At 43.9% G+C, this 26,738-nt stretch overlaps 2 protein-coding genes across 2 annotated transcripts in view; both read right to left on the bottom strand.

The window, feature by feature from the left end:
* Positions 1-19,802, bottom strand: part of CHAT (choline O-acetyltransferase) — a 47,615-nt gene extending 27,813 nt beyond the window's left edge. Inside the window, exons 1-6 of the mRNA XM_005294017.4 lie at positions 19,625-19,802; positions 14,134-14,275; positions 11,889-12,080; positions 8,959-9,077; positions 6,148-6,201; positions 1,197-1,377 (exon numbers count right to left, since the gene is read on the bottom strand). Of these exons, the coding sequence (XP_005294074.2) occupies positions 1,197-1,377; positions 6,148-6,201; positions 8,959-9,077; positions 11,889-12,080; positions 14,134-14,193 (606 nt within the window). The 5' untranslated portion in view covers positions 14,194-14,275; positions 19,625-19,802. The remainder of the gene's footprint in view (positions 1-1,196; positions 1,378-6,147; positions 6,202-8,958; positions 9,078-11,888; positions 12,081-14,133; positions 14,276-19,624) is intronic.
* A 2,564-nt stretch (positions 19,803-22,366) lies between these two features.
* On the bottom strand, positions 22,367-25,308 carry SLC18A3 (solute carrier family 18 member A3). Its single transcript, XM_005294018.4, has one exon. The coding sequence runs from the start codon at positions 24,529-24,531 to the stop codon at positions 22,948-22,950; it is 1,584 nt and encodes a 527-aa protein (XP_005294075.1). The 5' UTR covers positions 24,532-25,308; the 3' UTR covers positions 22,367-22,947.
* Positions 25,309-26,738: the final 1,430 nt, after the last annotated feature.

The following is a 26,738-nucleotide window of genomic DNA, read 5'->3' as shown; positions in this document are numbered from 1 at the left end:
CATTAGCAATAAGTAAACTGTAGAAGATTCAGTGATCTATTGTGGATGGATAAACAGCCAGGTGTCTGGATGCTTTTCCAGATTAATCCAAACCATGTTGATAGAGGAACTGACAGGGTCAGATTAAGACCATCTGGGACCTAGATCTACCAGAACTTCTCCTTCTGCCAAAAAACAAAACAAAACAAAAAAAAACCCCAACAACAACAACAACAAAAACCCCACACCACAAAAAAGATTACCCAGATTCTTTCCCTCTGATTCCTGACTCTTATCATCCTTCTTCTGCCCCCACAAATAGACTTTCACTGCCAGTTCCTTCCCCATAACATGTCATTCCTCACTCTTCTCACTACCCATAGGTTCCTTAATCTTCTGCCCTCCGATTATTACTCTTGATTGGCTTGTTGTTCTGTTAAGCCCACACAGGCTGGCAGGCAGGGATTCCAAGGATGCCTTAATCCATCCAGAAAATTTCATGAGTACAGGATTTCTCATGACATTGCCAATGATTCTGAAACTTCAGCTTTTCATCTCGATTTAGAAAGAAAACATGTCAAAATGTCAGAAATTTCTGTGGAAGAGAAATGCTGTTTTATGACCAGCTCTGCTCCTTACAATACATTAAAAAAAAGCAAAATCTTTGCCTTTGGAATGCACCATATTGTACTAAATGTCAGGGACTTGCAAACAAATGCTGTATGGAAGGGGTACTGTACAAGGTCTCTTCTCCTCCCACCCTCACTCTAAATTATACAGGCTGAACACTATGTGGTATGCCAATATATCCAATAGAGTTTTCAGGTGAAAATATAAACACTTCAGCAAATGTACTTCGTATAATTTTTTTTGCCTGTGGTGTTGCTTCCCTGTTTAATAAGTGTTTTTATCTGAATGGAAACTGAATTAGTATTTTCCCCAGTCCCACATCTCTCATCGCTGTAGCAGTGTACTCAGAATGTAAGCTGGGCTAGGAAGGGGAAAAAAAACTATGGGAGCTTCTTGTTAAAATGTTGGCAGCACATCACTGATAAGAACTGAGTATGGGCTTCAGGACTGAGTTCAGTGCCATCATCTATTGTACATTCAGTGAGATCCTGGAGCAATGATCGTATTACATTGTTATCAAGCAAATTTATGCATACCCGATTTCTGAAGGAAAGAGGAAAAGGTTTAAAAACAAAATGCCTACTTACCTGATTGTTACAAGCAACAATGATGTGCTCTGGTTCTGGCATTACGCTGCTTTTCTGGGCCACAAGAGTATCTTTGGTATGGCCTGGAAGACGATAGGAAGAAAAGAGTCCATAGTATTGCTTCATACAGAGAGGATGACCAGACAGCTGTCCACGAGCAAAATCAACAGGTATAGCATTGCTGGAGAGAGAGGAGAGAAACAAAGCCAGAGAAAAGTAGAAAGAGAGAGAGAGAGAGAGAGACAGAAAGAAAAAGAAATCTAATCTGTCCTTTGTTCTGTTACAATTAGATTAGGTGCAATACAAATGGAATAATAAAAACAAGATTACAGTGTAAGGAAATAGATGAATTCCCATACCAAAGTTAAATACATCATTCCTGGCAGATTCATGCATATTCATTAAGGAATTGTATTTGCATTCAATGAATATGTGTTAGAGACTCAAACAATAGCAGGGCATGCAAATCAGTGACTGCAACATATATTCCTCATCTGTGAATATACGGTACACTTGCACTTTTCATCATCGAGTATAAAATCTTTCACATATGTATCCCCTGCCCATCCAAAAAAAAAAAAAAAAGCCTGCTTTCCACCAAGAGTCCTGAGGTAGGAGTAGGGAGCCTGCTTAGAAGGGACCCTCAAAACTCTGTAGGATAAATGAAAATCAGTTGAACATCTGAAGCTGACATGCATAGAAGGCCATGTGTGCTTTGTACTGGAAGTCCAGGCTAGAGTTGCTTAGAATGTTTAAGGGAAACATCTCCATCTCTGGAAATCAGTAGAATGGGCAGGATGGAGGGGAATCATCTGGACAGTGAGGAGTTAATTTAATCCTACCAAACAATTTTGGCACTTAGAGTGACAAATGGGGGAAGTAAATGCTGAAATTTTGCAGCTGGATCCTTTTTAATTGCTAGGAGTCTGGCAACAATACACACTAAAATGCCTCTTTAGTGACCAGAACAAAATCTGGTTACTTTGCTGTGGAATGTTTTCTTTTCTGATTATAAATTGTAGGACATTGTACTGTCAATGCAGTAGAAACTAATGTAGTTGTCATTGTAGGCGGGGGGCAAAGGGAAATTGCTGGTCTTGTGGTTAAGATACTAGACCAAGAGAAAGTTCTCTAATTCCCAGGTCTGCCATAGACTTCCTGTATGACTTACTTCCTTGGAAAAGTCACTTAATCTCCCTGTGCCTCAGGTCCTCATCTGTAAAATGGGGATAATAATACTTCCTTTCTTTCCACCCTCCATCTTTGTCTTGTCTATTTAGATTGTCAGCTCTTTGGGCCAGAGACAGTCTCTTATGTTCTGATGTAGTACAAAGCCCAATGGATTCCCACTCTCGTTTTGCGCCTATTTTTACAAGAATAGTATATAATAACAATGATGATAAGAAAGCCCGTGATTATAATGATTTTAGAAAGGGGACATTATACTATATTGTTCTGACAACAAAACTTGCACTGATTTAATATGTTAAGCTATATTCTTGTGTTATATATTTCTGTCTAAGTTAGGCTTTGTTTGAAATACTTTAACTAGGCAACTGGGCTATCTACATAGCTAAAACTACATACAAGTAAAAGCTGTGTTATCTGGCACTTTATCAACCAGAAAGCTCTATTAACCGGCATTTCTGATATTTCCCAATACAAATCTTCAATCTAATAACCGGGACTAGTATACTGCCCAGGAGTTGGGACGGCTTTGTGGCCTGCATCATGCGGGAGGTCAGACTAGATGATCATAATGGTCCCTTCTGACCTTAAAGTCTATGGCTACATCTACACTACAGGGGGGAGTCGATTTAAGATACGCAAATTCAGCTACGTGAATAGCATAGCTGAATTCGACGTATCGCAGCCGACTTACCTCGCTGTGAGGACGGCGGCAAAATCGACCTCTGCGGCTTCCTGTCGACGGCGCTTACTCCCACCTCCGCTGGTGGAGTAAGAGCGTCGATTCGGGGATCGATTGTCGCGTCCCAACGGGACACGATAAATCGATCCCCGAGAGGTCGATTTCTACCCGCCGATTCAGGCGGGTAGTGTAGACCTAGCCTATGAGTCTATGAGTCTATGAGGTTATGCAACTGCACATTCTGCACTCTACTTTTATGCAAAAGAGGCAGAAGACAAGTAAGCAAACTGATACCAGGAATTTACTCAAAACACCAGCGTCCAGGGTATGTCATAGGGTCATTACAGATTCAGCCCAATCTCCTACACCTTCTACATCTACAATGATAATTGATGTTGATAATGATGATGCCAAGGCACTGCAAGATCCTGAAGTGCCTTCTGAATCATCAAAGATTAAATTATGTTCAGTATAGTTTTATAGTGATATGTTGTGTCATAAGATAACCTACTGTATAGAAAACTTTACCTGTATACACCTAAGTACTTCAAAAAACCAACCACTCTGCTGTGCACTACTACTACTGGATTGGTGAGTACAGCACCTTTATACTATTTTATATTTTATTGTATTCTATGTCTTTGAAAATTGGTATTCCATTGGTAAGTATAACTCTTAGGTAACCGGAATTTTTGACTAACCAGCACCACCATTCCCCCAACATGCCGGGTAGCAAAGCTTTACTGTACCTTGGAAAGTTATGAACTGCTTTTGCATACTAGTTTTGTGCCTATTGTGTTTGCCTATGTAGTGATTCAAAAGATGCTAGGATTACATTGACTATCCTACGGCTGTAACAGGGCAACAATGGATACTGGAATATTAATAGTTATAATGAGGAAATATTAGTGTTGGTACCCAAAGGTGAGCAACAACAGTAGAATTTATAGAAAAGGGAGTAAATAATTATTAAAGTGAGGCTAGGAATACTGTGACGAGTCTTCTTTAGATCAAGGAACCCAGGTCAAAATATTAAAGATAAAATGTTACAACTTTGCTAAGCAATATGTATTCCTAGCTCTTCACAGATGCATACCATGCTGTCATGTAAAGATGTAGTGACAAAGTAGTTTATAACATGTCAACATCTGTATTTTTAGATCTGCAGATATGGCATACAGTTCTATAGTTTATCTTAGACAAAAGCACACGTTCCTGAGCAACCAAGTGTGATAAGTTTTTGAATAGTTTCAGACTTTGAAGTAAAAAAATCCAACAACTCCTTCCAATTTCTTTTCTTATAGTCAATTCACAGGTGGTGAGACTAGGGTGACCAGATGTCACGATTTTACATGGACAGTCCCAATATTTTGGGCTTTTTCTTATATAGGCACCTATTGCCCCTTCCCCACTTCCTGTCCCGATTTTTCACACTTTTTATCTGGTCACCCTAGGTGAGACCTCAGATGGCTAAATATCGACTTTGCCTTTTCCTGGCCCAAATGAATGCTGGTCAGGATGCGTGACAAGGGGGCTCTCATTATCCCATGATTGAAAATGTTCCGTTCCTCCACTATGGTGCAGTGTACTGTGCATTGGTTGTCTGCCACATTCCACTCTTTGGGTGGATGCATTTCAGTGGTACTGCTGGAATGTAGTTTGTGAAATTCTTTTGGATGAATGGTGCTATATATGTAAAATACTGTTATTAATAGTACAGTTCTCAAGGACTGCTGGAGATATTTTCCTACATTTACATTTTCCATGTACAACAGGAAAAACGGATTACAACTTTTTTGGTTAAATACCAGCAGTAGAACCTGGGTGTGATTAGGCTTCCTCTTGTGGGGTTTATTGTTTTGGGATGGGGTAGGGGATGTCTATTAACAAATTAACCATGGTGGAGAGGCAAATATCAGAAATATGGAAAATTATACAGATACTTGTGAGGGAGTTTACCAAACTGGTGGTTCTCAAGTAATACACAAGGGTGTTGGCAAACTTTGCTATGACACACTACACAACAGAAACACTAACCCAGGAACCAATCCCTGCAACAAACCCCATTGCCAACTCTGTCCAGATATCTATTCAAGGGACACCATCATAGGACCTAACCACATCAGCCATACCATCAGGGGCTCATTCACCTGCACATCTACCAATGTGATATATGCCATCATGTACCAGCAATGCCCCTCTGCCATTTACATTGGCCAAACCGGACCGTCTCTGGACACAAATCAGACATCAAGAATTGTAACATTCAAAAACCAGTAGGAGAGCACTTCAGTCTCCCTGGACACTCAACAACAGACTTAAAAGTGGCCATTCTTTAACAAAAAGCCTTCAAAAACAGACTTCATTGAGAAACTGCAGAACTGGAATTAATTTGCAAACTTGACACCATCAAATTAGGCCTGAATAAAGACTGGGAGTGGCTGGGTCACTACAAAAAGTAATTTTCCCTCTGATATTCACCCCTTCTTGTCAACTGTTGGGAATGGGCCACATCCACCATGACTGAATAGGCCTTGTTAGCACGGACCCCCCACTTGGTAAGGCAACTCCCATCTTTTCATGTGCTGTATATTTATACCTACCTACTGTATTTTTCACTCCGTGCATCCGATGAAGTGGGTTATAGCCCACAAAAGCTTATGCTCAAATAAATTTGTTAGTCTCTAATGTGCCACAAGGACTCTTCCTTATTTTTGCTATGACACTGCCACACATTGATCTGCAGTTGGAGAGGATGGACTCCTTAGGTAGGTCTGAAACAGTCACATTAGTCAGATTTTTATGTTGTATTGTAGATTGAACTGTGTATCTGACAGATGACTGACATGACTTATGAAGAATCCTCATCTGGCACCTCATATTGTAGTAATAAAGGAGAAGCATGTAAAGCTACCATGGTGTTGCCAAAGCTACCATTCCTGAACCATTTCAGTTCCTAACATTAGAGTGGTCCAATGAATTATGGCCTAATGTAGCGTGACTTTGGACACCTCCAAGCATTCCTAATCAGACCTCTTTATATTTTTAGTCAGTCAGTGATTCTATTTCCAAAATACGTACCCATCCAGTAAAGCTTTATAATCCAGCACTCCTGAAATGAGATTAGCAGCAAACCTGTAAGTAAAACATAGAAATAACCTCACTCTTTTGCCATGCACTCTGGGAGTTCAGTCTGAGCCCAAGAAGGCCTATAAAGATCAATTATGCTCTACAATAGTGGTTCTCAAACTTTTTTTTCTGCAGATCACTTGAAAATTGCTGAGGGTCTCGGACCACTTAATGATCTTTCCAAATGTTGTTTGTACCGTTAGCTAACTATTGTAATGCGCTTTGGATAAAAGCACACAACTCATATTTTAATATCAGTAGTCTTACCTTTCTAATGTGATGGATGTGCACTCTCTCCCCCACCATGGCAGCCCCCGATCTGGGGCTGGGAAGGAGGGGGGTCTCTCCCTCTCTCCCCCACCACAGCAGCCCCCGAGGTGGGGCTGGGAAGGAGGGGCATCTCTCCCCGGCAGCCACAGCCCTGGAGCTGGGGAAAGTTGCCTCTTTCTCTAGCCGCTGCAGCCCTGCATGTCCCAAATTCCCCCCACCCCCTCTTCTCACCCAACTGCCCCCTCCCACCTACCCTCTATTCCCCCCAAGGCCACCACCTCACCTTACATGTGTGTCTTCTCCAGGGTCCAGGCACCTAATTAGTGGAACCACACCTGCCTGGCTACATTAATTAGGTGGGTGACCCTTCATTCTCTCGTGTGCAGCCATCCAGGCGCGCACCTTTAGAGAGAACTATCCGCGGACCACCTGAATGGAGCTTGCAGACCACTGGTGATCCACGGACCACAGTTTGAGAACCTCTGCTCTACAGCATGACAGAGTCTGTCTCTTGGCAAGAACCGGGGAAAAAAACTATGATTAATTTTAACAAACACATGCAGAGGAAAAATTAGTTGACTAGTGTATATAATTAGTGTTATGTATTTTTATGAGCATAGTGCCTAGTCATGAACCAGGACCCTATTGTACTAAGTGCTATACAAACACAGAACAAAATGATAGTCCCTGCCCCACAGAGTTTACAATCATGTAGTGATGATCCTTATTTAACAATTAAACAAAATTAGACTGGATACTTGGAAGTAGTTGTTTACAGAACGGGATGGGGGTTGCATCCTTGATAGGAGTCTCAGCAATATAAATGCTTAAGTACTACCTGGTGTACTGAAGTACTTGCTGTCCTGAAATATATACTCTTGCTCCATGGCTGTGGGGCAGGAACATTATTTCCTCAGACCGCCCATTTGCTATGTTTCTGAATGGGATTCTCTATGTTAAAAGTATTTGTTTGTTACAGGTCATATGCATTAGAGAAATGCAAAACGTAGTTTCATAGAACAGAATGTGCACAGTGAATCTATTCAGTAACAAGAGGAAGCACATTTATTCTAATGTTTAGAGTAGGTTTAAAAAAAGACATGGTGCTCTGTCTATGCAAAATTTTAATATAATACAGATCAGCTTCAAGGTTCTGGCCGTTTTTTTTTAATTATAATAGCATAAATTCATATGCAATTTACTCTTTCAACAACGTGCAGCTGGAAAGTGCTAAAAGCAAAGAGGAAATCTGCAATATTTGAAAGTAGATTTGCTTTGTATTGCTGTTTAAAAAGGGGGAAATGATTTGGCAAAGGTTGAGAACTGGAAGCTTACTTTTTTAATAGCATCTGGAGATGTATATTGTGTACTTGGCTTGTATAAACTTTGTTTATTCTTTATGTTTTCACTTTTTAAAATAAATTTAGCCACCCTTATATCCATATAGGGAAATGGTCAACACCAAAAATGTTCTTTGGATGCTGGTGATTTTAGCAGCAGGGCTCCAGAATTCATTGATTATATGTGCAGCAGCAGGTATAATCAGGAGTAATGCAATTACTTTTTGATATAAAGTAATTTTTGAAAACACTGTCTGTTAAAGGGACCCTTCTCCCCCCCAACCCTGTTTTCTTATCTGTTCTTCTGGTTGTACATAGCTTAATTCTTCATGAGTCCCAGAAATGTTTTTCTTCTAGCTCATGTTTTAATATTGTATCTCCAAGTTCTTTTCTTTGGGCTCTGCGGCAGTCTTCTCCATTAATCTGTTATCCTGATCAATGACAACAAAGCACTGACTGTTGTTTTAGAATGAATTTTATTGTATTGTCGGAGGGTGTTGATTTTTCTATACTAGTTCTTGGTAACCCAGTTGTTTCCATTGCACTTTCAGGTTGTTTTGACACTAGCAAAGTTAGTGCCCACTTTCCAGCACTTGTGCAGCCTTGGGGTACAGGGTGGGAGATTGGGCAGTATACTAACTTTGGGGCTTATACTCATCAGTTCCCAGGAGATGCTAAACTGAGCACAAATGTTTTTCCTGCATGGCACAAAGACCTCAAATTAGGGTGGCTGACGTGTAGGGCTCTGCTACAGCTTGCTGAGTTGTAACTGTAGCATATTGGAGACTGTTCCATTCTAAACAGCGTGCATGGAGTCAGGATTTCTTTTCCCAGCAAAGAGCTCTGATTTGGGGAAGTATCTGATGAGAAGTTTAAGATGCTTCACAGATATCCCTAATTTTAAAAGTTCCACCAGTATATTTTGTCTAAAATGATAAATGTGATGGCAAAATTTTTTATTTAAAGTATAATTCTTAACTTAAGGTTTCTGCGTGAGTGAAATTAGAAGCTGCCTATAGCCAGTATATACGATAGGGAACGGTTTAATGACTGGCACCCTCATTTGTTTAAACAAGCTAGTTATTTGTTTGCCAGAGTAGCATATTTAAAGGGTTTTTTTCAGAGGCAAAAGCTGTGGTCTTTAATACATTACCTCAGCTGGTCATTCACATCCTTGAAATGTTGACGGGCAAAGATAATTGCAGGGCTGGAATTGACTGGAAGAGCCAACCGGTTGTTGAGGTACATGTCATCCAACCAGTAGTTAAACACCTAAGGGAAGGGGAGGAAACATCTTACAGCCAAGTAAAATTGTGTGTGTGTGTGTGTGTGTGTGTGTGTGTGTGTGTAAGTGGTTGGTGGCACAATGCATCAAATGTGGGCTTTGATTAATGGGGCCATTAATCATTTTCAGTCTGGGCTCAGTGGTCTCAGCTCACTCTAAATCAGCCACAAATCCATTATCCTATCATTCAATCTATGGTAATTTACAGGGTGCACCATAAAAAAATAAACAAGTTTATTGTATTATTACCTATATATTTGTTCACAGCAAAGTATTTTTAAAGAAACAATGGTAAGTGTTTATTTCTTAATGACACCAACTGTATGTTCAAGGATGGATAGAATTTAACCAGTGTAGGCTTTCCTTTTGCAGATAGTTGGTACAAATGTTGGTTGATATTGCCCAGATGCTATTTTTATTATCTATCAAGCACCTTCAGTGTATTTACTGCTGTGCAGTATGTAGAGATATACATAGCGCCAGCGAACTTAATAATCTAAGATCCTGCAGATAATAGTGGATGGGTGGAATTCTGAGCCTACGCAGAACCCTATAATAGTCGATGGGGCTTCATGCATGTGCAGCAGTCCACTTACATGCCATCAGTTGCAAGATCAGGGCCCAAATAAGACAGGCAATGTAGTTAAAAACAAACAACAACAGGACCTAAATTTTCAAAAGTGACTAGTGATTCTGGGTGCCTGAGTTTTTGGATGCCCAATGTAAGAAACCTCAAAGGGACTGATTTTAAGAGGGGGATGGTACTTAGCATTATCTGATCATCGGGACTATTTGAAGTGGGAACCTCCAAAACTGAGTCATCTAAAACACCAGTCATTTGAAAATTTATGTCCACGTGACCATGTGAAGGTCAAAATTTCAAAGCAGTTCCAGCATGGCGTGTTTGCTTGTTTTTTAATTTAACAAATTTGTAGGTGGATTATGCCATTGAGAGGTAGGGAGAGAAGCACATCAACTGCTGGCATGTCGGAGTGTGATTGTTATCAGTACTTGGCCCATACAAGCACAAGTAATGACCTCCTAAGCATTTGTGTACAGAAGTTGAAAGTACAACAAAGACATTCTCATATCCCCAGCCACTATTTCATGCTGTTGCTGATCACCATGTTTTGGAAGACAGAGAGTTGTTTGGAAAATCAAGTTGTCTGTCTGAATTTAGCAGACACACTTTGAGTACAGTAAATATAAACAGAGAAATTATGCAAAACTAATTATGAATTTATGCATCTGCTGAAAAAGATTTCCTTTGAGATTTTTTTCAACATTATTGGAACAGATGCGGAAAATAACTCCTTCCCCCACATTCCCTGGAGTCTTCAGGAGAAGAGGCCAAAGCTTTATTCCTGGGAAGTTAAATTCCAAATTAAAATAACTCTAGTTTGTCTTAACAATTGAATGATTATTTTTACTAGACAGACTGGATGTTGTGATATTTCAGAAAAGCCTTATATGTGGCTCATCTATAATTCTTGTACCCTTCAGGCGGGTCACATTTCTTATTTGAATGATCAGCTCCCTCCTTAAATAGTTATTAGAAACACTTTTTTATTTAATAAATGTATTTTTTCTCCAACCAAGAAGATTAATTATTATTTTAGGAACAGAATAACAAAAGGAGATTTGACCATTCAGTGCAACTTGCAGATGATATCTATGTGTAGTCTGTACAGCAGGGAGAGATTTTTTTACTTGGAATGTGTCGGCTTTTGAAATCCAGCTGTCATGTCATCATTACAATCTAGGTCTGAATATAGGAACACTTTAATTGTTCAAAGGTTCATGTGCATCATATCACTAAAGCTGGGGGGAAATTCTGGCCTCACTGAAATCAAGGGCAAAACTTCCATTGACTTTAGTGGGACCAGGATTTCATCCTCTTCCTAGATGATATGGATAAACCTTAATACATACCATTTAGTTACAATTTCTGTCACTCATTCATTATCCAATATGCTGTCACTACTGCCATTTTTCAGATTGGCCAGTAGAGACAGCTTCAGAATGGATGGCCTGTAACTGTCTGCAAAGATCAAACACAATTTATCCATAACGTATTGAACTTTTCCTGCTTTAGGGAGCAGAAACCTAGATTGTTTAAAGATTGAGGCCTTCAGCATGGAGCATACAATTTTTTTTTCTGCAGAGAGGGTATTTTAGGCAAACCTTTTGACATACTATACAGAAAAGCAAATAATAGTTTTCTTTAAAACCATGTTCCCCATGTATACAGCCCAGAATAATTTGATTTGATCAGAGTTCAGCCGGAAATGGTACCCAATAGTACACCATGCCCACATTCCTTTTGTAGCCCCATCAGTTTGTGAAGAATTTAAACTTTTTTTTTAAATAAAAAATTTCTAGTGCACAAGGCTGTCCAGAGAGCCTTCCAAAAGGGATATAGCGCTCTCTGCCTGCGTGTGCAAATAGCTTAAAACGATGGCCCTGAGAGATGTGAACTGCCCTCATCCATCCTACTGAGTTGTTGACCCTGAAATCTAATGATGGCACTGCAAATATCTACATTTTTAACTATGTCAGTGGCTAGTCATTTTAGAAACATTCCAGTCTAACCTTCTGGGATTGTGGATAGAAGCTGAGTAAAAGCACGAGCACGTTTTAATCTAGTCTGACTCCTGGACTTGATCCAAAAAGGTGACCTGATTTATAGCAACCTGATATAAAGGTTATTCATGTAAATCATGTAGGACATCACAAATAACTTATAAATGAGCAGCCTCACACACAAGCCATTCTTTTTCTAATGTGCATTTGCTTACCCAGTTTCCAGTCTTCTCCCTTCTATCTAGAAGTTTTTGCTGTAAGGATTCTCCTAGGCCTCCTGCACCTCCAAATCGTTCTACTATGGCCTTGGTCTTCCTAAATTGCTCCTCTGGAATCAAGTGTTTCACGCATTGTAGGTACATGTGCAAGGTCTGTTGCAGTGGAGGCACTGGAAGCTTGGGCAGTGTCTAATCATAAAAAGATGGAGCAGTAAATAATTTTATGCATTTGTAGTATTTGTTTGGTTTTGGTTGAGTTACAACAGATGATGTGAATATTTTAGAGGAATATATAGGTTTGGATTGGATCTTGGTTTTGAGATGTTATTATCTGAGACCAAGCCCATACTCCTAGCTTTGCCCAAATGTCATTTCTATCACACATTTTTTTGCGCTAAGTGCTATAGAAATAGCATGAAAATGTTTTTTCTTCTTTGTATTAGAAAGATGAGCCAGATGAAGGCAATGCTTAAAGAAATCTCCCAGGAAGAGGTAAAGTTCTCTTTAAGGGAAGCCTTCCTGATGGCACTGGAATCTTACCAAGTTTATCTGAAAATATGCAGAGTTTCCTTTGGAATTAGTTGGTGCTGTCTTCAACATGCAGACTGATTTTCAGGGATACATGCACAGAGCTTTTCTTTTAGGGCGACTAAAAGGGGAAATATTGGAGGACCACATGACCTATTTCTCTAGAAAAGGTTTCCGCCACCTTAAGAAAACTTCCCTTTTGGACCCCTTTAATTCTCCTGGGGAGATTCCTTTAGTAGCTACTGTCTATGTCTGGCTCATCTTTCTAATAAATCTGCATGCCATGTGCAGTATCAATGAATTCCAATGGGATCCTTGTATATTTTACATTAGCGGTATCTCGTAGCAGTTGTTGTTTTGAACATTGTGGGTGTAACTGCGTCACTTTAGTGGAGTTGGATCAGTGATGATGTTGACCCAAGATAACTTGGGTGTGTAAGATCTCTGATGAAGAGCATAGTTAGTTGTCTATGCAATAATGAACCAATGGTGGCTCTCAAACAGCATTCCTTAGTGTTCTCATGCATTACTTTTGGACATTATCACTTTGTTTTATAAGTTGGAATTAAGCCAAACAAATATGAGCTTTCATTAAAAATAAAAAGAGCAGAGAAGTATGGTGGAGGGGACAAATAAAGTGGAGATCCATGGAAGGATGGAAAAATATGAAGGATTTTGAGTCTATCAGAAAGCACAAGTGTAGTTCCCAGAAAGGTGTACGATGGCCTCAGAGTCCTGAAATTGATTTTCACCTAGTGAAACCATCCATACCCACCCATTAGTATTTCTCATACAATGGGATGTTTGTGTGGATCAGTTCTTATAATAGCTATTCATTCTTTTGTTTTGGCTTTCATCTGAGCATATCCCCATCTCTAAAATGGAGATAATACTTAGCTACCCATGAAACATGTGATGGGATGAATTAATTGATGAAGATGAAGGGCCAGTTCAGCCTGTAATGCATCTATATACATCATAAGTGAAAAAGTAATTAAGCGGTCTCACTGTGATTTTTGTCCATTTGGTGCACAATACAGGCATACAACCTCCTTTGGAATTTATTTGAGCAGTTCAGTGGTAATGGGCATGGAAATGTTTATGTCCTGATGATGTTAGATACTCTGGTTCCATCGTGTTTTGTCCAAGTAACATTGCTGTTAGTTCCACGTCTTTACTAAGGCCAAAAGTTTCACACTTGATGGACTTAGGTAACTAATTTTGGGCATACTCATCTGAATTACTGGCCTAAGCTCCCTAGATCAATGCATTAACTCTTTAATATTTTTCATATTTCATCTGTCTCACAGACGAGTTGTATGTGAAACTGATAGGTGGCCTGTAGTAAGAAATTAACATTGGCCATTTCAGACTCTGTTGTAAAGAATCTGCTCTATTTTTTTTTGTTGGTCTCTGTTTCTCCATCTGTAGAATGTGGATAATAATACATAACTACCTAGTAATGCTCACAGGGGCCTGGTGAGGATGAATTGTTTGCACTTTGAATACGAAAAGTGCTAAGACTAGTTTAAGGTCTTGATACTAGACTGTTGCAAGTGATCATTGTTTTCCAAAAATCAAGAAACGAGGTCAGGAATAGTGTTTGTATTTACCACTGAGTTTCACTGATAACACTGCTCCTATTGATAATAATTAAAAATCATCTTTCTTTAATCCAACTCTGTTTTATTTTTGTCCAAAAACAGTCACTTACTGTCTCATCTTTGCTGCATGCACCTTTTTCCTTCTGTGTGGGTTTCTCTAGCACAGGCATCCTTGCATTTCTTTTGATATCTTTTACTGAGGCCAGAAATTGAAGCCAGTTGGGGGCACTTACAGAACAGCACACCTCGGTTCTGGAAATGGAAAAGATTTAAAGCCAAGTAGGTGACAGTTATTACCAAAATGTGCACAATAGATAGTGTTCCCTTTGCAAACATACACTGAAGCTTAAGAATGCAAAACTGAAGAGAAACAGAACTACAATATCTAAAGTAAACTGAATCGAATCCTTTGGATATTACTTTGTCATTCAATTTGTTGCATTTCTCTATAAATTCATTTTTATAGAAATATCCCATGCACGTAACGGGTTCTCTTTTGCCAGGTTTGATGCGCTTTATTTTGTCGGTCTAATTTGCTTCGGAGTATGTCACCCCATTTCAGAGTTAGGCCTGGTCTGCAGACAACTTTTGTACTAATATAACTATGTCAGTCAGGGGTGTGACTTTTTGCTGACATAGTTATATCAGTACAACCCCTATTGAGGATGCAGTTATGCCAGTATATTCTATCCAAGGTACTTCCAGAGCCCCTGTTACCACAGTATCAGAGCACCTCACACTCTTTTAATGTGTTTTTCCTCACAACACACCTGTGAGGTAAGTAAGTGTCAAGTGACTTGCCTAAGGTTACAGAGGAAGTCTGTGGCAGAGCGGGAAATTGAACCTCCTGAGCCCCGAGTGAGTGCCCTAACCATTGGACCATCCTTTCTTTTACCTGTGACACAGCCTTATACCGGTATAGCTTGTTCTCCTTCCCATTCAGGAATAAACTATGCTAATATAAGCAGATATATTGGTATAGCTGCATCCACATTAGTGGATTGGGCTGCTTTAGCTATAGTGGTATAGTTAAGGTAGTCCAACTTTTGTGTGCAGACAGGCCCAGATGCTTCCTCTCAATTCAGGTGTCACTGACATTTTCAAAGCTGCTGCTCAGCAGCTGCCAAACCTGGTAGGCACCTAAATCCCTTGGACACCTAGACTTCTGCCAGCCAGCATTTGCAAAGCTGCCTAAACTCTGATGCCACCCCACAAGTAAAATAAATAGATGTTGATCAAGTAGATAGAGAACTTTCAATGTTTATAAAATACTTGTGACTATACAAATGCAAGGTAGTGGCATTATTGCTACAATGGGGTTTTAAAAAAATTGGTAGGAGAATTTTTGTGTATGAAAGTGAGGGATGAATAACTGGGCATGCTGTGGAAGGCACTGGGGTTATTTCCCTCACACAGCTCTATGCAAGGGAAATTTAGTTTAGATGGTAGGAAAAACTTTCCAGCTCTAAGGGTAGTTAAGCTCTCGAATGGGCTTCCAAGGGAGGTTGTGGAATCCCCATCACTGGAGGTTTTTAAGATCAGGTTAGACAACCCCCTGTCAGGGATGGTCTAGGTTTACTTGGTCCTGTTTCAGCGCAAGGGGCTGGACCTGATGACCTGTTGAGGTCCCGATGGTTCTATGTCATCTTTGCTATTCCAGTCTTTTGGCCTCTGCACAGCTCTGCCAAAAAAGTGTCATTTGCATCCCTTTCTGTGATTCCAGTCGAGAGCCTTTGCTGAACAGACTGACACATGTGCCGTATTGTGAGATAGGTTTTAAAACACTGGTGGATCTCTACAGGGCACTGGAATGAAGCATATCAAACTCTTTTTGATCTGTGATGTGCTTTATCATAGATATTATGATTTGAAAGGCTGCATTAACCCACAGTACCACTCAGCTCCCTAGTATTTGCGAACCATTAAGCGAACAACATAAACTCGAAAAACAAAAGAATTTAAACTTTCTGTAATGCTCACTGAAGTCTGTGGCGTGTGAAACTGTGATGCCTTAGTTCTCTGTGTACTGCCTTTAAATTCGTAAAAACCTATGTTCAAAGACAGAGCAGCCAGTTTATCTTTGAAACTGCTGCAGCCTGTGCTGAGGATGTACACACGTGGTGCTCTTGCAGATAGACTTTCCTTCTTTCCTTATTGTTTCCTTTAAGTTGAAATAAATGTCATGCAATCTCAAAGTACATGTTTGTTCTTTGTCTGTGGAAAAATCTAGCAAAGGCAAAGCCCCTGGGGTTAATAAAATCATAGAATCATAGAAATGTATGGCTCGAAGGGACCTCAGGTCATCAAGTCCAGTCCCCTACACTGAGGCAGGACTAAGTCAATGTAGATCATCCCTGACAGTTGTTTGTCCTACCTGTTCTTAAAAACCTCCTGTGATGGGAATTCCACAACCTCCCTTGGAAGCCTGTTCTAGTGCTTAACTACCCTTAGAGTTAGAAAGTTATTTCTAATATTTAAACTAAAACTCTCTTGCTGCAGATTAAGCGCATTACTTCTTGTCCTTCCTTCAGTGGACATGAAGAACAATATGTATCATGTACAAGGACTTGGAGTAATATGGGAAAGCTGACACTGTAGTTGCTTTTGTTTTGTCTCTTCTGTGGATAGAGTCTCACTTTCAGTCGCAAATGCTGTCAATCTAGCATCTCTCACAAATCCTGACTTCACTTAAATGTTGTTGTACAAAGAAGACAAATGTTGCCCCAATGATGGAAAATCCCAGAGAAAAGCAAGATGACTTTATAGTTACTCTCTCTGATTGAAAGGAACATTGTCAAAGTTATTGGACCAAAAATTAATTTTCATGTCTTTGATTATGGGTGGCTGAAGTACACTCACACTGTTCCTTCAGTTAACTCCATGTTTTTCAGCAGGATGCTGACATTTGCAGGAATCATGTAGTGTTCGTTCATCGTACTTCAAAACAGCAGCAAAAATCCACAACAGAGAGGACTGACATCTTCTTTAGCAGATAACAGAGAAAGACTGACCCATCTAATCCACTTATTTGGATTTGTTTCCAACTCATTATTGGAGTCAATAGATAAGATTTAGCTATCAGTTAAAATTACTTCTTGCAATTTATACTGTAGTGGTAGTTTTACACAAGCAGCTCACAACCAATCATGCTTAGTCTCTTTGTTATCAAGAGTATGCACTTTGAGCTATGCATTACTATGGCTTGTTAAATGTTTGGAAAGGCTAAAGTCAGGGCTATTTAATGCCTAATTTAAGTCTCAGCCAGTCATATGGCCATTGCTTGATATATGATGACTAGTACGAAATCACAATTAAATCTTTTGCTCTTCTTTTTCATATTAGACTTCTTTAACTATTTCATGTGGTGGAAGGGTATATAAGTACTGGGATGAAATTATGAAGGGGAACATTTAGGCACCATGTTAGGAGAAATTGAAGAGTGAAGTCGTTAAGCTTTCATCCCTTGAGACATTTATAGCTACATTGCAAGAAATAGTACACAAGGCAGGCAACAATCCTGGATTTGCTATGAGATAGATCAAGTTGACCCAGTAGGTCTTTTACAATGTGTCTCAATGAGCAATGGGCCTGATCCCTCAATATGCCAAGTGTCTCTTACAAGGTCCTGATCCACTTCAACTCCCAATGACCTCAATGGGGATTGAGGGCTTTCAGCACTTTGTGAGAGACCCTCAGCACTCCTAGGCCCTGTTTTCTAGCGTGCTAACCAGGCCTCTCAAGGGTTGCGCAGCCAGGCCCAGGGTATGCCAGATGAACAACTCCAGGATCCGCGAAGTCAGCTGGGGAGGGGAAAGACGACTTCGAGGGCTATAGCCCGTGGGTGGAATACCTACCCACGACGGAATGAGAGCTACTAGTGCGAACCCAGCATCTAACCTTCCTCTCTGGCAGTGTTGGGTGGGATCCCGACAAGCTGCCCAGCGCTACTGGGGTGCAGCCACCGCTGGGCTGGGGAAGGCAGTGGGGCAAACAGCAAATTTGCCGCTGCCCGAGAGCAAGCGAGAGAGGGAATATTGGCTAGGGAGTAGGCGCGCAGAGGAGGCATTGGAAGGTCTCCGCACAAAGGCCTCAATCCCTTGGACAGCACAGGGCGGAGAGCTCTGTGCCTCGGGCTGCTGCAGAGGGCTGCGCGCTGGGCTGGGCTCCAGGGCAGGGGGCGGTGCGGGTGAGGGGTGCGGGCTCCCGCAGGGGGCACTGGAAGGGGGAGCGGGTGACCGCTCCGGGTTACAGGGCGGAGGGCCGCTCCAGCTGATCAGCCCCTGGAGCCCGGATCTCTCGCTGCTCTCCCAAGCCAGCGGTTACCTTTAGCTTTCGCTTTGCCCGCAGCCGGCATTATCCTGCTTCCTCCTTCCTCTGCCCCTTCCCATCTCCGCTGGAGCCTCTCTGGCCCTGCCCCTGGCTGATCCCCTTTCCATCCATTGGGCTTCTGCGTCCATCCCTTCTCGGTTCTCACCCTCCTTCCCCGGTTTCTTTCTAGGCGATCCCGAGGGAGGCTATAGCAATGGGTGACCGCGGAAAGCAGGAGATAAACCTTAGGCTTTGCGCTGGCGGGGGCAGGCGCAGAACACCCTCGTTGAGTTTCTAAAGTGAATAAAAAGTTATTGCGCTCCAGCTGTGCTGAAAGTAACTGGACTAAGCTGCTGTCACTGACTGTGTCTGCTGGGCGCGGAAAGCCTGGAATTGCTCGGGAGCCAGGCAAACTCCCACCTGCCCCGAGTCCTGGGGAAAGGGTTTGCTATCGAGATTGGATCTTCCACCTGAGTCCAGAACCCGCCCCTGGTCCCAGCCTTTCCTCTTCGCCGCGGTGGTGTTAGTGCAGCCACCTCTGGGGCTGGCACCACTTGGAGGCGGATTCGTCTGTTACAAACCCATTCACAGAGACACTGGTGTCCCCAAGGAAGCGCTCAGGAAGGGCGGAGCACTGAGTTATAGACCCAGCCCTGGTTCGGACACCTTGACAATCTTCCCGATCTTCCAAGCTCTTGAGCTCTGATGGGAGGAGGCAGCCTGTATAAATATTTAAAGGGACAGCAAAGATGCTGCCTGCAGCCAGCCCCTTTGAGGAGATGGTTTAACGCGCTGGAATAGACAGGGATTAATGGAACTTGCCAACTACACCAACATAATAAATGGTTAGCAGCAGAGCAAATTAATAACAGCAATAAAAGTCAAATCTTCCCCTTACCGTTGCTCTGCGCTCGAGGTGTTAAATTGATTATAATCTGGAGGCGTCTACAACGTGTAAAAACGGATGTAAATATTCCCACTCCTCCCCCTCTTCTGGTTTTAGTCGCCTCCCGGCTAAATGAACGAGCTGGTTCAAATGTCTTTAGCCGATTCCCCGGCCATTCTGCAGGGACTGGAGATTGGGTTTGTTCGCAGGGTGTCATTCTACAGAACAGTGTCTGCTGCAAAATGATTACAACGCGCGCGCACACACACTGGTGTGAGAAAGGCACATCTGGCTGGTGCAAAGGTAGGAAAAGGCAGAAGCTAAAGAGCCTCTGACACGCACCCCTGACGTGAGTGCGAACAGCTCTTGAGTGCATCAGTGCCAGCGAGCGGCTGAACACCCCTTACCTGTTCCAGCGAGTTGATTGAAGTCAAAGTCTCAAACACAAATGTCAGGAGCAGAGGGAAACGTGGGGGGTGGATATTTCAGGCTTCAAAACGCTTCTTGCGGGCTCAGAAGCGCTCTGGGCAATGTGGAGGCTTTGGAGCCTGCTTTTGCTCTGTCCAAGGTACTTTCATGTCTCCCTTTCCTTCTGGACACACACACTGGCGTTGGGAGAACCTCTTCGTTCAGCCTCCCCAGGTCTGCCTGGCTAACTCCTCCCTCCCTCCCTTCCTATTCGTGCAGTCTGAGTGGCCTCCCCTAAAGCAACCCAACCCAACCTCAAACCATCCTCCAGCTAGAGTTCAGCTTTCCTACAGGCTGGACACGAGGAGAGCATCCTCCTCTCCGGGGCCAGCGGCAGGGGTTTTGCGTTGTTTGCTGTCCCTAGCCCAGCAGCAGACTGTGCATTTAAAAGCAACATGGCACTAGCCTCTCTCAGCGACTAGTGCCCGGGAGGGGGTTGTTGTCAGAAGTTACTGGGCCTCGCCTCGTGGCGTGTATTTCAAACGGAGGGCGCCTCTTTCCGAGTGGAAAACTGGTGCAGGGGAGGCAGGGTCCCCCTTCTGCGCTGACTTTGATAAAGCCACATTTTCTTTAGGCCATTAGTTGCTTGGATCGCAGATTAACCTGCCACGTGCGGCTGTCTGGGAAGGGAAAAGGGCAGACACGCAACTGGGTACGCAATATACATGTGCACTGACCCCTCCTGATTCCTGATCTGCTTCCTCGGCCCCATTGGGAATCCTTAATACTCTCCAGCCCTTAAAGGAGCACGTTGAAGGATAGCGCCTCTCCTGGGCAACGCTTCCAAGCTTTAATTAAAGTTCTTTTCTTTGGCGTTCATTATATGATTAACGGTTTTACTGGGGGTAGGGGAGTGGGAGGGAAATAAACAGCTCTGACTCCAAGGAAAAATTCAGTTCCCCATTTTTTCTGCCTTTAATTCAGTTGTAATGCAAGTTCTTCCGCCCCCCACCCCTTAAACAATAGCAGCTAATATGAAAAATCGGGACGGGGGTGGGGGTTAATAGGAGCCTATATAAGAAAAAGACCCTATAAAATCGGGACATCTGGTCACCCTACGCTTCTCCTTTGACCAAGTCAGGTCTTTATTCCCCGCGTTCGTTAGAATGGAGTCACGTCTTATTTCTAAATTTCTAGCCCGCTAGCCCCGGGGGTGCGGGTTTCATTCTAAGGAGCAATTGGCAGTGCATTTCGAAAGAGCTTATTAAGTACCCTCTGCACCAGTGTTTAAAGTAGTACTAGTCTATTGATGGAGATGGTTAATCAAAGGGTTTTGAATAATAAGAATAGGAGTTCTGTAGAGAAATTATTTGATCCCCTTGGGTCATAGCGGGACAAGTCAGCGGGCGCTTTTTTTTTTTTTTTTTTTTTTTTTTACGAATTATCTGTCCTGAAAAAGGTAAGCCCTCTCTTTTTCGGCTGGTTTAAAATGAAATCAGAATGTGGGTGTTTGATTAGTGTGCAGTCCCTGGGTTTGTAAATATTGCTAAACTGGCTGAACCTCCTTACCCGCACACACACACGCAAATGATCATTTGAATCTAGGCACACTGTAAAGAAGGTAAGTTTTCAGTAACAGGAACTAAAAGTCATAAGATTTATTCTATTACCAATAGCACTATGGAAGGATGCCAGAGAAATCTCAGTTATCTGACTCTGAGCGAAAAGATTTATTACATCCTTAAATCTTCTTCTTTTTGGCAATTGCCAAAGTTGAGCTTTATTTTATAAATGTGGGACTCAACTTGGTCCTACGGTCATTATTGATTCTTTGTTACCGAAACCGAAATGCCACTACAAAGCAGCGTTTTCATTATTTGTTCCTCTGAGCAGGGACTCTCAGGCTCCGAAAGCTGCTATCATAACGCCCTATGTCAATCAGAGACCTTGATGACCAAGTGAAATTGATGAATGGTTTGCTATGTTTCTTCTTCATTTTTCTAGGAACCTAGAAGGAACTACATCAGTTAATATACACTCTCATAGTGGATTCTTTATTTTTTAGAAAAGAAGCCGTTTGTTTTGTCTAATAGATGGATGGACATTTAAATAAACGATGTATTATAGCGACCTATAAGCCAGGGGGAAATTTATAGGGGGAAAAAATGTAAACTTAGGTTTCATATTTGCGTTTGGACCAAAGGGTTCTATCATTCGGATACCTTTGAATAAATCACTTGCGCCCTTTTCAGCCCGTGATACTGACATCCTTTGTGAAGCGCTTTGAGATCTATAGAAAGCATTGTATAAGAGCTAGGTATTATTGTGTATTTTATCCCCATAGATTATAATTATGTGATATAGACGGGACTACATTCTGGGCAAAGTACATTTTCCTTACCGTAAATCTACCTGCGGAAAATGCAAAATTCGGAAGCATCTGAGTATTTAAAGTCTTTATTGGAAAAGTGCTGTGTTTAAAAAAACAAACAAAAAAACCCCAATACCTTAATACCAAGACACTGTACGCAGCGATGTTTGATGCCGTGTTTGCAATTCAGTATACATTTTCTGTCGGAATATTTTTACATAGAATTCAAAGATTGACAGAGATTCCACCCCAGGGTTTTATCTTTATTGAATCGGTCTTAAGAAATAAACGAGGTTGATGTTATAGGGAATTTCTTGATATTTGTTAGAGTAATATCCTTGCTCTCAAAAACAATGAAACAAAGACCATGGACCCCTCAAACTTCATTTATTCAGATATTATCCTTGTAGATTTGGACTTACACATGATACAGTATATTGCATTTACCAGGTAGCAGCACAACAGAAAAAATATTACAGCGCTTCAGCTGTTTCCCAAAGAAGAAATAATACGATGTGATTTTTGTTGCTGTTGTTAAATATGAAACCAAGTGAAAGTGTCAGTACATATATACAAGATTTAGTAAATTTAAGTCCCTGAATATACAATCTGAATTTTATTACAAACTTCCCTAATACAGAGATATACAGTATGCCACACAGAGTTTCAACTCGAGAAAACTTTTGCACAAGAGACCTCAGCTAAAAGTTTTTGGAAGGACCACCACAGATTTATGTAAATACATCATTCAATTAGTCTTCTTTGTGATTTTTCCCCTGCCAGTGTCTAAGGAAATACCAACTTACAACAAGTCGAGAAGAAGACGAAAGCCATTACAGCATGACAAAGGTTAAATTGTATATAGTGCACATTGGTACATAAACAGATGGCAATAATGTTTTCACAACCCCCCCGCCCATTTTAACCTTTGTTCTGCCAGCTCCGTGTAGCCTAACTGTATTCATAGTCTGAAGAGTCCTCTTCCGAGGGCCCTGTCAGGTCTCTGTGGTAAGAGTCCACGCTATTTCCTTCCATCCCCCCTGCTGGATGGGGGGTTTTCCCCTTGCCTTTGCGCTCCTGCATTTTGATGGTGTCATAGAGCCCTTTGGGTCCTTCCTCCAGCAGGATGTTCCTCTCGGAGTGAGAGGCTTTCATTTGACAGACGTTTTTGAGGAACAGGAGGACCGGGGCGTAAAGCACGTTGGCAAGCCCCATGCCTAGGTTCAGCTGCACAAAGCCTAGCGAGTGCACGATCTGGCTGGCGACTATGGGCCCCAGGGCATACGCCACGGAGTAGGAGATATCCGCTATGGCATAGACGCTGCCGTAGACGGACACGTGGCGCAAGTCCACGAGGAAGGCAAGCGTGGGCAGCAGGGCCGTGTCCACCAGGGCGATCCCGAAGCAAATGCCACACAGCGGGACGATGAGCTGCCCGAAGTTCCGGCAGGCGGGCACCGTGCACGAGCTGGCCCCGATGATGACCATGCCCAGGGCCCCATAGAACCACTGCAGGTGCGGGTACTTGGCGGCCAGTTTGACGGTGATGTAGACGCCCAGCACGTGAGGGAAGAAGGCGGGGAGCCACGTGACCCCCATCTCCCACTCCGAGGCGCCCATGTTCTTTTTCATCCACGTGGCGATGGTGGGCTCCAGGAAGGCCAGGGGGATGTTGCACGTGGTGAGGGCGCCGGCCACCACGGCGATGTAGGGGTCGATCATGAGCCTGTGGATGGGGGTGCCCACGAGCATGTTCTCCCGAGTCCGGCTGCCGAAGGGCTTGATGACGGTGAGCAGCAGCAGGCCGTCCAGCAGGCAAACGCTGGCCAGCACCAGGAAGGGCACCCGCCTGCCGGCGAACTGGTAGAGGATGCCGCCGAAAGGGGGCGCCACCAGGCTGCCGAAGGAGATGAAGGCCAGGGCGATGCCCAGGGCCCGGCTGCGCTCCGACTCCTCGGTGTACTTATCGGCGATCATAGCGATGCCGGAGGTGTCGGCGAAGGCCGAGCCCAGCCCCTGCAGGCTGCGGGCGGCGAAGAGGGTGGCGTAGTTCTCGGCCAGGGCGAAGATGATGGTGGAGAGGAACATGACGGTGAGGCCGATCAGCAACGGGATGTCGTAGCCCACGCGGTCGATGAAGGTGCCGCTCAGCGGGTTCACCAGCAGCTGCAGGATGGCCTTGGAAGCGAAGAGCACCCCGATCTTGATGTCCTCGTTTTCCGGGGGATACCCGGGCCCCAGCACGGACGTGGCCCAGCTGGCGTTGGCCCCCCTGGCGTTGGCCCCGCTGGCGTTGCTCTCCCGGGCGGGGATCTCGGCCTCCCACATGGCGAGGTAGCTCGGCATGATGGGCACGATCACCATGTAGAGCATGTTATCCAGGAAGAGGGCCACGCACACGATGACCAGGATCAGCCGCCGCTGCCGGTGTACGTCCTGCATGGCCGTGCCCAGCTGCTTGGTCTTCTCGCCCATGGCATCGGACAGCTTCTCCACGGCGGACTTGGCCAGCCCGGCTCCCCCTTCGGTCGCCATCCTCCGATCCGGGGAACACCCCTTCCTGCGCCCGGCAACACAGCCTCTGCCCTCCTCAAACTTCAGCCTCTCCGCTCCGCGGGTGCTTCGCTATCTGTGCATGAGGGGCCGCTGGGGGAGAATCACTCTGAGGACAGAGAAAGCTGAAGCTCCGGTCCTTTCCTCCACACACCCCTCCTCCGGCCTTTCCCTCTTGCCTTCTTCTTCCTTGCTGACACGGCTCCTTCCCTTCTCCTTCCAGACACACCTCCTCCAGTCCTGCCCTCCTTCCTCTCGCCCCGGCTCTGCTGTGCCCTGCGCTCTTGCTCGTTTGCTCCTCACATGCCCGGACGCCTTTCACGTCTTCAGTGAAAGCTGCAGGGCGGCTCTCACAGTGGCGCGGGGTCCGGACGCGCGCTGGCAGCTGATTCCCCTTTGCCTCGCCACCCCTTGACGGACGGGCTGCCAAAGCGCCCGCTCACTTCGCTTGGCTTTGCCCGTAGCTCACTCCCAGTCTGCAGCGACCATCCCTGCCAAGGCTGCGAGGCCAGCAATAATAACGCCCCCCCCCCCTCCCCAGCTCAGAAGGCCTCGGAGAGCCGGGTGCCTCCAGGTCTCAGTCCCATCGCTCGCGAGCCAGCCCGTGGTAGCTCTGCCCTCAGCCCAGCGCAGGCATGCCGGCTTTGGGGGCCATTGGCGCAAATTGACTTGCATGCTTCTCGAGTCTTACTCTTATTTTTTTTCTTCCCCCAAAATAATCCCGTTTCCCCTCCCCAGCCAGGGCTCTGACGCACAGTCCGTTTTGGCCCCCAAGTGGTTACTTTGCCAGCTGCGTCTCTTTATGCTAATATAACACATGGAGGAGCCGTGGCCAATTACTGAGGAGAGAGCCGTTTCCTGAGCGCAGCCCCTCGGAATGGAGTTTTCCCCGTTTCAGGGACTAGCACACTGCCCACGAGAGAGGAGGCAGCGCTGCGCTGCTACGCCCTGAAGCTAAGGAAGCCAAAGAATCCGCCAGAAAGTTTTTGGGACGGGACCTTGCAAGACGCAGCAGTAACCCAGTTGTAAAACGAACCAGATCTAGCAGCAGGGCCGTGTAAAGTGTAAGCGAGTGTGGCTAAATCTGATCCTTCATTCACTGAACTCTGCGAGCTGGGCACGTCTCGGGGCACTTCTTGGGCAATGTAAATGAAGGATGCCGTTAGTTTATTCCAAACCCAAAGGAAGAAAGAGGGGTTGTCTCCCCCCAGTTATGTAGGTGGGTTCAGATCCTCAAGGGAGAGCAACAAACAGGGCACAGACCTTATAGAGAGGAACAGACTCTGTTTTATCTCCCGTTTTATCCGTCCAGCGGAGACTTTCAAAGCGCACACGCTACAATCCCCAAGTCCAATCGCGAACATTTGGGCAGAGCGGGAGGGCTGGGCTGACACGTTCCCGATGCTTGAGGAATCTGGCATTTCGCTATCTAAATAAGCCCATTTCTAAATAATTTCTCTGACAGGATCCTCTGTGCTTGAGGTACAGGAGAAGGAAGAAGCAGAACTTAAGACCTCACTGATCCTGTCCCTAAAATGTCAGCAGTCTTTCTCCAAACAGGGCTTACGATTGTTCACGGAGTTTTAATTAGTGCTGCTTCCCTAGAGGGGCAGCAGGTGAAATGCTCATATGGCCAGACTGAAACTGCCTTTGCTTAGGAGAGATGCTCTCGGGCTCAGTCCAGTCTCCAGCAGCGCTGATTCCTTTCGGCTTTCAGGCACGGTGCTAGGTAGCAGGGGATTAACTCTTTGGATCCTGTGCTGTGTCATCTGTAAAACGATTTCCCCCTCAGCTTTGTGCCGACTGTCAGATCGCTCTGACTTTTGTTGTCATTTTCCGGAAGAATTAACTTGATCTCTTAGGCGCCACATGTTGGTGTAACTTATGACAGGAAAGAGCATTGCGATTGAGAATTGGCACGTTCACACAGTTTCTACATCCTCACACCCACCCCAACAACATACCTAAGGAGCTCGTCTTGACTCTCTGCCTTTTCAAATAGGAGCGAATGATACCCCGGCAATGCTTCATGCAGGCTCTGCCGTCTCTTGATACTCCTTTTAGTATAAGCGAGAATGGCTAAATTTGTTTATAAATTAACCATACGCGATATGGCCCTACCCCCGAGTTAGGTACAGAAGGACATTTGGGAGGCACTTTCTGAACAATTTGTGCCATGCTTTGAAAAT

The sequence above is a fragment of the Chrysemys picta genome, chromosome 7, assembly GCF_011386835.1.
Source record: "Chrysemys picta bellii isolate R12L10 chromosome 7, ASM1138683v2, whole genome shotgun sequence".
Classification (NCBI taxonomy): Eukaryota; Metazoa; Chordata; order Testudines; family Emydidae; genus Chrysemys; species Chrysemys picta.
Note: the sequence above shows the minus strand (reverse complement) of the source record. Positions and strands in the feature narration are given on the sequence as shown.

Excerpts from the sequence above, each read along its gene's own strand:
- SLC18A3 (XM_005294018.4), bottom strand. The coding sequence starts at position 24,531 with ATGGCGACCGAAGGGGGAGCCGGGCTGGCCAAGTCCGCCGTGGAGAAG.